The following is a 12,418-nucleotide window of genomic DNA, read 5'->3' on the forward strand; positions in this document are numbered from 1 at the left end:
AATGACCAGGGAGAGAGAGCTGCTGCTTCCAAAGGGTCACAAATCGGTGGAGATCAGGCGCCTGATTGGATAATCTAATACACAGTATGCAAATGAGCCAGCTAAGTAAACAAGAGCAGATGAAACACAGGAGGGTTTCTCTCAGAAATACCCCAGTGGCTGGTAGTAAGACCTCCTACATGCCTGGGAACAAACACAGAAAATAGAAAATGTGTGCATTTTTTCCTAGAAAGGTTTGCTGAAATAAGCGCATACAGGAATCACTGTTTCAAGAGACTGACTGCATCAGTATATTTCCCACCCATCCATCCCAGGGTGGTATGCTGTCTTAGACCTGCCGCAGGAACCTGAGGGAACCAGTCCGTGACCCATAAATCCACACATCAAAATTAAATGACAGATTAAGATAATTAGGGACATTGCTAAAACACACAACAGAGAGTGTTTACGTGTATAACAATATTTATTACAATTACCACAAATGGTTAATGGGTTGATAAAGGTCTGGAATCTTTAATAATGTGGAGAATTTTTTTTTAACGCAAACAGAACTTTTTTTAACCTGCTAAAAAATAAAGGAGATCCAAGAACGTTCTGTAGAGATGCTGGATGAGGAAGTGCTTGCCGCTAATACTGTAGCTGACGATGCAGACGGCAGAAAGGAACAGGCATCCCGTGAGTCTGACATACATCTGAGGGCGAGCTGGCGCGCCTGGAACCAGACCAGAGAATGGCCCTCGCTTGCCGTCAAGGAGAACCTGTTATTGCACATGTGCACTACATGGTCCAATAGTGCTTACAAACACCACAAAACACCCCAAAATCAACCCACCCATTACGCCACTGAAGACACTATTTTTCACCAGTGTGATCTCTCACTGACAGCAGGCAAAGGAAGTTCATGCATCTTTTCTCTGTTTTACGTTGCAATATCCCTGGGAACACAGAGTAGATGCATTAGTTGCATGTCATATTTAATTGATTATGCAACACCATGCTGTCCATTTGAGGCTGTGCAGAGCACCATCAGGCAGGCTGAAGACACCCTCGGGGTCCTCAAACTGAAGGTGTATTCTAAACACAGAAGCTCTGCTTTTTTTTATTTTATTTAATTATGTACCATTATAAACTATCAGACAGGTGACATTTCCCTTATACTCTGTTCAAAACTCATCTTGTATGAACAACAAAACTACACAACATAGCTTCAGATGTTTCAACAAGGCTAGTGTCAGGACAGATAAGGGACGCTTTTTCTTTGAAAATTACAGTTCGTCATCCATCTTCCGAGGTTGATCAAAGTGAAGAACTGTCACAGTATATTTAATGGAAATTTAAAGATAACCAATTTAGTCTGTTCTGGGCATTTTAATGAGTACCAGGCAAGAACGCCTGATAACCGTTTACTGGGACCAATCAGAAAAGGTCAAAGATAAAGAGGTCAAATGAGCAGCAGCCTGTCAGTCATACTTCAACTGTAATTGGATGATGGAGAAAGCAGACAGGAGAAGGGGGGGGGGATTTTTTAAACAACACAATCATGGTTTTAATTAATTAATCTTCGAAACATATGACTCAAAACTTCCTGCAAGGTCAGCGAACACATCAGTCAGCTGGTTGAGGAGTTAATCTGAGCCTTTGGACCCCAGAGACGGGCTGAGTGAACCATTAACCCATCCCCTGGGAAGCCTCTTTGCAATCACAGGCTTGTTTAGAAGCGCAAAGTCCAGATGAGACCGGCTATTTCTGCAGGCCCGGGGCGGCCGGCCGGTTCACAGTCTGCTACAGAATGCCCAGCGTGGCCATGTTCCTCAAGGAGGTCCCAGGCTGGTTCCTCCTGCTCGGAATCTTCCTCCCTGTGGCTCTACTCCTGCTCCTGATCATCGCCCACCTACGGTGGAAGCTTGCGGAAGGTATGCCCTCCAGCCCCACCCACCCTCAGGCGCCGGCCCGTTAAACATAATCCTGCAGTTGCCAGAATGTATTTTCCCCGGGTCTGTCATTGTACCTGAGCGGCTGGGAAGCTAACTAACTCCCATCTTGCATGATTGCACATAAATAAAGTGCAGCGTGATGTAATGCGATGTAAAGGTGGGATGGCGTGCAGTTCAGTGGGAGAGGACATTGTCTATGATCGGAAGGTCGCTGGTTCAAATCCCAAGCTTGTCAGAGTGGTTTCACTTGTGGGGCCCTGAGCCAGGCATTGGACCTCCAATTGATCCAGCGACCGTCTGAAATAACAATATATGTTGCTTTGGACAAAATTGTCCATTAAGGAAAAGAAAGAAAAAAAAAAGTATGATGAAATGGCCATATTCAGATGTTAACATTGTTTTAATACTAAGTATCGCAAGAGCAGAAATATGATCAGGATGATGTATTCGGTTAACCTTCCCTAACATTATTGACGTTATTACTAATGGCATTCGGGGGGGGGCACTCATAGTTGAAAAAGTGTGGGGGTCAGCTGGAGATCATTTAAAAGCTTCCCACAAGGTCACCTTCTCATCTCACCGCCCCTCACAGTGGATGCTGAGCTGGCTGAGGTACACGATCCCCGCGACACAGCGCTCAGGTTCTGCTACGGACCGGCGCCAACCACGGCAGGTCGCAGGGCCGGGGGTAGGACCGGAACCTGAGAAGGATCCCTGCCCCCTAACCCCGCAGGGGGTCCTGCGGGACGTGGGAGGAGCTGACAGAGCAACGGGAAAGGTGGGGCTGGACGGCTGGCAACGCGCCCAGTGGAAGCAGACCTCGCCGGCTTATGAACCAGTCAGAGGTTCCAGCAGAGCTTTGCGCTCCGAACGCCCAGCAGAATGGAAACACCCATTCCTGCTCATCTTTGGATCCAGACTAGAGGCGAAATGGAAACAGGCCTGGTCTCCATGTCGCCTTGCAGACCAGAAGATGCAGGCAGACTTAGCAATAGGCTACTAGGGACCATGAAATCAGATGGGACTGGATTAAAAGATTTCTCTAAGAAAGTATAGATTCTACCATCGAGTTTCTTTATAAATCACTAATAAAATTTTATTTAAAACCTTTCAAAATATGGCTAACATCCCTGAATAGCTTAACTGGGATTTTGGGAAAGACTGGTGGAAAGTCTCTGTGGAAAGTGTAAAATCATTTAATCTAAAAGGGCAATCAATCAAAAGTCTCTCAGTAAACACAGATGAACAGTGTGCAGGCATTAGATACAAGCTGTGTATATCCCTGCCTCTGTGGCTGTGCTCAGCCAGCTGAACCCTTCATCAGTTCACTAAGAGGAAAGTTTAAGGCCTTTCCAGGAATTTGGGATGGTGTCCCATCAAAGGAAGTCAACTTGAACTTTATCTGGAACACAACTGAAGCCTAATTAAGAGAACAAGTACAGGCTGCTTGTATAGAACAAATCCAGACCACAAGGGAAATGGAGGCAGCTCCAGTACGCGAATAAGGAAACGGGAGTTACAGATCAACCACGAGCCAGCAGGTAGAGAATAAACAAACCTTTATTTTAAACAGGGGAACACCGAACGGGTGCGGGCAGAAAGACAGGACGCACTTCTCAAGCTGCTAAAAAGCCTAAAGAGCGGCTGTGCACCCGGGTCCGAGCGCAAGCGGACGTGACCAGGTCTGGGGAAGGTAGCCAGATCACAGGTAGCGCAACGCTAAAGGAGGGTCTCTCTCAGGTACACCTATAGAAAAACAGGGATTTAAAGGGCCATTGGTTTTGTATACTTTAGTCAAAAAAAATCCAAAAAGATATATATTAAAAGGTCTAAATTGGTTTACAGTTTAAGACAAAGTTTTAAAAGATAGCAAAAAGATCTACAAATATAAATCTGATTAATGTTGCCAGAAAGTTACAGAAAAGCGAGTTTCCAAGCTGCCTAGAATTTCCGTTTTTATCACTTTAGTTTGTCCTCCTTGTTTCGTCGGTTTTGCTCTTGGAGGGAGGTAGATAAGAGGCTCCTCCCAGTCGTGGAATGTTTGAAATGGACCGACTGCATAGTTTGGAGATCGAGTTGGCATTTAGAGTAGCAGCACGTGCCGCGCCGATCCGTCCATCTGCCCCGCCGCCGGTTCCACGCAGGGGCACGTGCCGCAGTCACATGTGCTGGTGGTCCATCCTCTGCCTTCGCGCGGTTCGGGATTAAATGACGCAAAGACTGATTCGGAACCAAGGCTGCCCTCTTCGCCACACTACGTCAACTTCATGAATCCGGAACGATGACATTAAATATTTTTCTGTTTTAAAGGTCGTAGTTTCTCAAAAAAATGATAAACAAAAAAAAAAAAATAACCGTTATGTACATACTAGGAATGTGACAGCTACTGAACACTAGGAAAAAAAATAAAAAATAGGAAAAAAATGACCAGTTTATGAAACCCTAAAAGATTTTAATAAAGATATTTTTCTGCAGAAGCACTAAGTAATTAAAACAAGCTACACGTTAGCTAAGTGGTTTTCTTATGAATGATAAAAAATGGAAGTTGTGCAAAGCATGGAGACTGGGGTTGGTCCTTGGGAGCCATCTTTGTCTGGAGGTGTAACCGTGGTGTTTCTGGACAGATGATTGGGGGATTTCCTCTTGGAAAATAACATGAATTCTCATTGGCTCCACGGTCTCCTCTGCAATGACACAGATAATAGTTATATTCAGATTAGGGTTCATCAAACACTCCCAGACCTATGTAATGGAATCCTAGGCTTAACAACCACATTACCATAATATAATCACTAATCCCTATTAATTACCAGCAATAATCAAAAGACACACATGGCTTCTTTACAGCTGTGACCCTTCCTAGGTTGTCTAAAGGGAATTTCATCCACACTCACAAACCAAGCTGTTCTGTCATTTGCTATATTCCTATTTGATTGGTAGGTTTTAAAGACAGACCTCATTAGTCATCAATGTGAGTTCGATGATCCTTCATACTGCCACACTGTGGTCAACAGTTTGCCTTTTCAGGTCTCAGGAGTATAGCGCTGGGTTGTCAGACAGCCCAAAAAAAACTACAACTTCCAGTTGCTCTAAAACATTTCTTTTGGCGACTAAGATCGTTTACTAGCTAAAATGCTTTCATAGTAAGGACTGGTGTGACGGCGAGACACGAACGACTGAACGAGGACGGAACACACGAGGTTTTGAGTAAAAGTGCACAGACCATCCCTGCGTTTCAGGACTCTGGCAAGCAAGTCAACACTTCTCATAAAGAACAAAGAGATATGCAGAGGTCAGGTATGACAATATCAACTGTCCAAGCTGAAGTGATGACAGTACCAGAGTCAAAATTCACAGAAGCCCCTCTCACTTCTGCAAACAGCTGCCCCCTATGAGCGAATCCCTAACTGCCACGTTGGGGGGGAGGGGCATCGACGGCAGGCTGTGGGCGGGGCCCCGCTCTGCTTGTTAGTGGCATCTCATTAAGCTTCCTGGTATACGACCCTCATTATAGCCAGGCAGGTTTACCGTTACAGCGGTAATTACACAGCAGCGGCTGCCTTTACGAGCCCCAGCTGGAATCATTTTGATATTAATGCTAAACATCAATATGGCCACGCGCCCATTCTGGGAGAAGCAGGCACAGCTGACGGGGCGGCAGGGCTGTGAGGCTGTGGGACGCCTTACCTGGCCGCTCAGTCCTTGCCCTCCTCCATCACCTCAGTCTCTTTGTGCACCACCACCCGGGTCACTGACATGTCAGGGTGCTGTTCTTTGGCTTCCTTTATAGCCCGGGCCAACGCCTAGAACCCCCACCAGGAACAGGGAGGAAGGCTTTGCATTAGCTTAGAATATTTATTGGGGTATTTCATGGCTGCAGAATAATCCGATTCCCCCAGGAGTGGGGACTCCGTGCTTCCATGGAAACGGGGATCCTCTCCGGGCAGCATCACCGACTAGGATGGCAAAGGGGGGCGGGGTGGGGGTGGGGGGGGGGGCCGGGACACGACACACCAGCATCCCCGGGGATCCCTGCAGCACCTCAAAGCTCACGATGAGCATGTCTTTCACACCGAAGGACTGAGGCAGTCAGAGGGATTACCGGGTTTGTTTCCGTCTTCGTGACGCTCCTGTCATTTTCCGCTTCTCATTTGATTCAAATTCTAAGAGACAGCCATGCTGCTCATTTAGAACATCCCCTGATGCCCTTACATTCCTGACATGTTCAGCTTTGGTCCATCGCATCTACATTACGTTTGTACAAAGCGACGCACACATGAGAATCAGAACACAGAATTGGCTGGTGCGCCTGGAGCAGATGGCCTTACCCAACAACCCCTTGGTGATGACTTACTGTGCCAGTCTTGGGATTCAAACCCACAGCCTTCGCTAAGGTACAAACTGTACCCATAAGGGGAATCCTCCCCCTACGCCACAGAGTTGTGTTCATCACAGCAGTACTGTCTGCCTATTTTAAGTCTCATTACAAAGCAAACTCCGTTAACTCCCCCAGGCTTATGAAAATCCTCTTAATGCTGCCTTCCCAGGGTAAGGGAGGGGGGTGAGAGCCCAGGAAACAATGTTTATTCGCAGTTAACGAGCTATCAGCTTCACACTAAGGGTGTACTCACACTAGGTGGTCGGTACCGTGCCCGAGCACGTTTGACCGGTGTGATCGTTCTGCACCATGCCCGGGCCCGCTTCAGCTTGTTTGCACGGTACGCATCCGTGCTCGGTAAGTCTGTAAGAGGGCCGTGTGTCATCGTGCCCAAAATGGCTCCAAATAAGCCGCAAAACAGGACATTAATCATGAACTCAAGTGTGCTGTGTGAAAACGCTTTCCTTCCTATGTTTCCTTCAACATAAAAAGGCGCACAGTGATGATGAAAGCGCGCTCAGGCCTGGAACGTTAAGCGCAATGTGAACGCAGACCTGTGAGGGAGGGATGAGAGGGAACAATCGCGCTCGGGGCCAAGTGTGAGCATGCTGTGAAACACCACGTCAGCCTCCCGCCAACCTGCCGCAGTGAGACCCCTCCGGCGGACTGACACCCAGCGCCTGTGAGATCTCCCCAAATGCCGGGGGTCCCCAAACGTCTCACCTGATCGTGGTCGATATCAGAGTCTCCCGAAATGACGATGCGCTTTTCAATTCTCGTTTCCGAAACCCCACCTTTCAGCATCTGTGGATGAACAACAAACAAAAAAATTGCTCAAACTACTCCTGCATTCCAGAGCTTAATAGGCTCATGACTTCATTTTGCAGCTGTTTTGCGCGAGTGCTGAGCCTCACATACTAATGCTACCCGGCACGTGTGGCAGGTGAGGCACCCGAACACGACAGAGCAGAGGTTCGATTTCGCCAAACTGCCGACCGGCTGAGAGCAGCCTGAAGTGCAGCAGCAGCGTGTCACAAGCGGCCAGTGGGGAGAGCCGGGAGGTGGGGGCTCATCGGCGGTCTGTCACCATGTGACTCACTGGCAGGCAAATGCTGAGCCAGGGGTGCCCTTCTGTGTCACGCTGACACCGACTCTTGGCCGATCGGCACGCTTGCCGAGCACCACGGCCAGCAGAGTCGCTCAAACACCAGATGGAGCCGCGGAGCTCGGAGGGTACCAGGCAGCAAGCTGCGGTCTGTTTGGTTCCAAACTTGATTAATTTTCAGGGGAGGGCGAGGGAACGCGAGCGGCTTCCCAGCGCGTGGGCGGGCAGCCGGACAGACAGTTACCTTGGTGATGTGCGTGGTGGTGGTGGTGCATAGGGACTCCGAGGTGATGGTCTGTGCAGTCATGAGCATGCCGGGCTCACTGTCCCCGGCGCCGTCCACCTGCAGGGGGCGGGCCCAAAGAATGCGACACACGACGACGCTGGAGGGCGTGATGCGGTTACACACCACTAGAGGGCGGCGTACGGACCCCGGATCAAGCTCCTACCTGCGCAGCCTCGTACGTGATGGTTTTGGTCTCCGTGTGCACGATGGGCACCTCCAAGGTAGAGATCTCCGTCTTCTGGGCAGCGAAGGTGTCAGAGATGGTCACCATTTCTGTCTTTACCACTGGGGGCTGCGGGGGGGGGGGGGGGGGGTAGGTGGGGATAGTGATGAACAGGACGCACACGCACACGCACACAGAACAACACGCAAGATGGCGTGTTCATAGCCCGGAGGAATTGAGTGTATATTAAAATCCAAAAATCCAACAAATTAAGCAGTAGAAAGTCTTTGGTTGGATAACGCACCCAACTGCATGCAGGAGGAGGAAAAAGACGGGAGAAAACAAACACTGCACCCCCCCTTCGCTACGTCGGCATCCAAAGTAAGATTATAAAAATAAACATGACGCTTAAAGTTGTGTTCAGGATTTCCGGCAGGCAGACCGACCGACTGCAGAATCGTGAGATCTGTCCCTGCCCTGGAATAGTGGGGGGGAGGGGGGCAGGCGAGGGGGGGTTAAAGGAGGTTGGGGTCAGACAAGACAGCCAGACAGAAAGAGGTACCGGGGGGGTGCAGAAGATTAACCAGCTAGGCTCCTGTCAAGAGGAGGGGTAAAGAAAAAAAAAACACACACGGGATGAAGAGTGGAATTGACCGGCGCTGGAGTAGCAGGTGGGACGGACGGCAGGCGGGGGGGCGAAGCCGCAGTGGCCCACAGCGCAGTCCAGCCACGCAGCACGCGGGGATTTACCTCGGAACAACAAATAACCTGCGGGAAGCCCTCAGTCTCTGCGCGAGACGCGTCCCCGTTCAGCTTGGGCTCCCCTTCATCCTCTTCATCTTCCTCCACCGACCCCTGGGGCGACTGCGATTCAGGGTGGCCGTTCTGGGCTTCGTCTTTCAGGGCCGGTTCCTGCTCTTCGGTGGTGGGGCAAGGCGACGCAGCTGTTGGCTCCGCCTCCAGAGGCTGGGCCTCCACTTCCAGCTCCTCTTCTTCCTCTGGTAGCTCTTTGATCTGGTCGACGGAGACGCTGGGGGCTTGAGGGTGGTACTCCGCCTCGTCCTCACTCTCGCTGTGGCTGTCTGAGGAGGTGCTGCCCCTCTGGGTGACCCCCTCGCCTCCCCTCCCCTCCGCTTCGCCTCCCGGCTTCTTCTCCGGCTCCTTCTCAGTCACAGCGGTGACGACGACCTCAGGCACAGTCACCTCGACCTTGGGCGCCTTCCTGACCTCCTTGATGACCACAGTCTCTTCTATTTCAACCTCAGCCTGCTCGAGTGTGTCTGATTTCTGTTTGTCCTCTGCCGTCTACACCGGGGAGAAAAATAAATAAAAGGGGGGGGAGAAAAAAAAACAAATATGGAGAAATACAAACATAAAAGATACTGCAACCGAAAGAGGATGACAGCAAATAATAACAAGAGGGCAGATGTGAAAAGCCAGAGGCGGGGAGCTGAACGGAAAACATGTCTGAAAGGAATAAGATGGCGGCACAGTTAGGCAGGAACGTGCGGTGGTGGTGGGGGGGGGTTAGCACCTTGCCGACATCGTTGCTGCTGTAGGCCGGCCCGTCTGCTCTGGGGAGCGCTTTCTGGGGAGCAGAAAAGGCGACCAGAGGGACAGGGGTCACACCCACATTCGTGGCAAAACCCAACACCAGCAGACATGTGGACAGCATTGCACAGACACCCCCCCGGCAGGGCGGCAAGGGGAACCCCAACACATCCTCACAGCACATGCTGTTAAACACAGGAAAAGCAAGGCAGACCACAGCATTCACATGGGTGACCAGTTAACTCCATGCACGTTTACGTCCCAGTCTGAATTTAGTGTTTAATAAACGAATCTGTGAATGAGCACATACTGAGAGACAAGCAGAACTCTTACAAATACTAAGCTGTAAGGTGTGTGAAAACTGAGGGGCACCTCGGCAACATGTGCGGCCGCAGGGGGAGAGCCTACAGCGATGGCGCCCTCTGCTGCTGGCACGCTGGTAGTGCAGGCCACCGTGCTCGATAAGAGAGAGCTGCTGGGGACCTCCTCTTCAAAGGCCTGGAGTGAGTTAGGGGATGAGGAGAAGGAAGAAGAACCAAGAGTTACAGGGGATGTGGAAACATGGCAGGCTTACGAGTGAGGAGGGGAGCTGAACAGAGGCACGCCGGGGAATGCGGGGACACGCGGGGACAGCAGCTTAGTTTGCAGAACAGAAAAACGGTGCTGGGAGAAGTGGGTACGGAACGGCGCCTTACAGCAGCTAGTGGGGAAACAGCCTCGGAGAGAGAGAGAGAGAGAGAGAGAGAGAGACTGGTCCCTCGCTCGCTCAATACTAGCCGTGGAACGTTTAACCACACTCACACAACCGCCAGGCTCGACCGCAACGTGTCATGGCATCACACCCATAAATGTTTTTTGTCATTTCTAAACACATTCATAATGAATTATAATGCATTCATAAAGTATTAAACATATAACTATACATTTTTATAAAATGCATAACCTCATGGCTATGTTTATTATACATTATGACTGTTTTATAAAGTTCTCATCTATAATGCACTATAAATACCTTGATAATGCATTATGGCTTATACTGACCACTATAATGCATTAAGGTGCATTATAGATGAGAGCTTCATAAAGAATAATGTATAATACATTATATAATGTGTTATGCCTTTTGCTAGATATTTAGAACCATGTTTATAATGCTTTGTGAATGCGTTGTGTGTTATGAATGCGTCTATGAATTACCAACAACACGGCCTTAAGTGTTACCAATTTTTATTTACGGAGCAATGGCATGCAGTGTGGCTCTATGATCAAAGGGCAAACCTCGGACAAAGAAAGTGCTATTATACCATTTCACAAGGCAAAGGGAACATCACAGCGATAAGAAAAGGAAAAGAAGAGCCAGCAGACCATTAAAAAAAAAAAAAAAAACAACAAAAAAAGACAGACATGCGGGACATCTGACTGAGGCTGACCCACAGATGAAGCGCAGACATTAGAAACCAAACTCGAAGGTCATGCCAGGCATCTGCAGCGCAACGTGAAGGAAAAGCAAGAGCAGCAGGAATTGGAGGATTCACCGGAAAACTAAAAAACATCCGTGACCAGCACCGAACACAACTAAACAGCAACAATGCAGCAGAGATCCGACAGGAAGAGGTCTGTGGCTAACCCCTGTGTGACAGCCAGGAATTGTGGGTAATATTAATAAATCCACATGGAGACACCAGTGATGGTTTTAGTGAGGCGAGGTGGGGGAGGAGAGAAACCAAAAGCAGTGTGAGTAATGGAGCAGAGAAAGGGGGAGGATCCCAACTGCCATACAGACTGCCCACCACCAGGGCGGTGCCACCGCGACCTCGCTGGGCACGGGCAGAGGGAGATGCAGGACACATACCGCTTGGGCCCGCAGACGTAGGCTGGTGGCGGGACTGGCGGTAAGGCGTTTGTCCCACTGACTGGGCTGGGGCTCGGGGGTGGACTCCATAAAATTGCGCTTTAACTCGCTAATGCTAGCCTGGTGTTTCAAAACATCTTCCTGGGTCTTATCCAGGTCCTGGGACCCACACCGCAGCAGGGAGGGGTTGGGGAAGGTGGACCGGGGGGGCAATATGGGGAATAATGGACAACAAATGCATTAGCTCATACATAAAAACAAAAATTAATGAAACATAAAATGGTTACCGTGTCTAACCAGACCCTCAAAACAGGCACGCTTGACACTCTGGGAGAACGTGTTTCCATCTACATGGCAGCGGGTTCGACTTGCCATTTAAACAGGATGTAATTGAAACACACGCAACAGCACCGTTTCATTATTGAAGAATATTACTCATTTCATAGCCAATTAAAAACACTTTATTGCCACTCTGTTTTAATAGGGCCTCAGCGAGACACGGCTCACGTACAGGATTTTCTGTTTAGTTTGATTATGAATCCGCACATCAGAACTGTGGAGTGTGAACAGGCCCACACGTAAAGCCCCCTTTTGATGGCTTTTTCATCTGTGTGGGGCGCGAGTGTGATGTTGGCACTGGGGATTACGACATTTTAAAATGGCCTTCGGAGTGATGAGCATCAGGACGCGGAACATCCCCCTGCGGCACATCCCCCTGCGGCACATCCCTCTGCGGCACATCCCCCTGCGGCACATCCCCCTGCGGCACATCCCCCTGCGGCCAGCGGAGCTGCTTCCCGTGTCCAGCTGGGGTCTCGTCCTCTTCAGGGACCTGGGGATCCCTTATGCTGCCCCCACCCCTCCCCACATTTCTTTAGTTCTTGTGTTTTTCTTCCTCTCTTCCTTTGCCGGAGTTCTTGACACCCCCCCCCCCCCCCCATACCCAAACGTTCGTCTTAAATCAGGCCTCATAGCAGAACGATTGACTTAATTGGTTGTGCTCAACTAGGAAGGCAGAAAAGTTGACTCTTGATTGGCTTTGCTCTTCCAGGTGTCTATCTGATCCTCGTCATGCTTAGGGCTCACCAGAGCATCTCTACTGACTCTACAAGGTCACCACGAGGTTGTGGACGTCTCTTCTGGGGCCTA

The 12,418-nt window shown here is 49.6% G+C and overlaps 1 protein-coding gene across 10 annotated transcripts in view; it reads right to left on the minus strand.

Moving 5' to 3' along the window:
• Positions 1–3,476: 3,476 nt before the first annotated feature.
• Positions 3,477–12,418, minus strand: part of epb41l2 (erythrocyte membrane protein band 4.1 like 2) — a 52,982-nt gene continuing 44,040 nt past the window's right edge. For 5 of the 10 annotated variants that reach the window (XM_072703183.1, XM_072703187.1, XM_072703181.1 and 2 more), the window contains 9 exons: positions 11,270–11,428; positions 9,790–9,915; positions 9,401–9,454; positions 8,617–9,171; positions 7,867–7,995; positions 7,662–7,760; positions 7,036–7,116; positions 5,622–5,737; positions 3,477–4,618 (listed from right to left, as the gene is read on the minus strand). In XM_072703183.1, the coding sequence (XP_072559284.1) occupies positions 5,630–5,737; positions 7,036–7,116; positions 7,662–7,760; positions 7,867–7,995; positions 8,617–9,171; positions 9,401–9,454; positions 9,790–9,915; positions 11,270–11,428 (1,311 nt within the window). In that variant the 3' untranslated portion in view covers positions 3,477–4,618; positions 5,622–5,629. The remainder of the gene's footprint in view (positions 4,619–5,621; positions 5,738–7,035; positions 7,117–7,661; positions 7,761–7,866; positions 7,996–8,616; positions 9,172–9,400; positions 9,455–9,789; positions 9,916–11,269; positions 11,429–12,418) is intronic. The other 5 variants (XM_072703190.1, XM_072703189.1, XM_072703186.1 and 2 more) reach the window with 4 other exon arrangements.

The sequence above is a fragment of the Paramormyrops kingsleyae genome, chromosome 19 (assembly GCF_048594095.1).
Source record: "Paramormyrops kingsleyae isolate MSU_618 chromosome 19, PKINGS_0.4, whole genome shotgun sequence".
In the NCBI taxonomy this organism is placed as follows: Eukaryota; Metazoa; Chordata; class Actinopteri; order Osteoglossiformes; family Mormyridae; genus Paramormyrops; species Paramormyrops kingsleyae.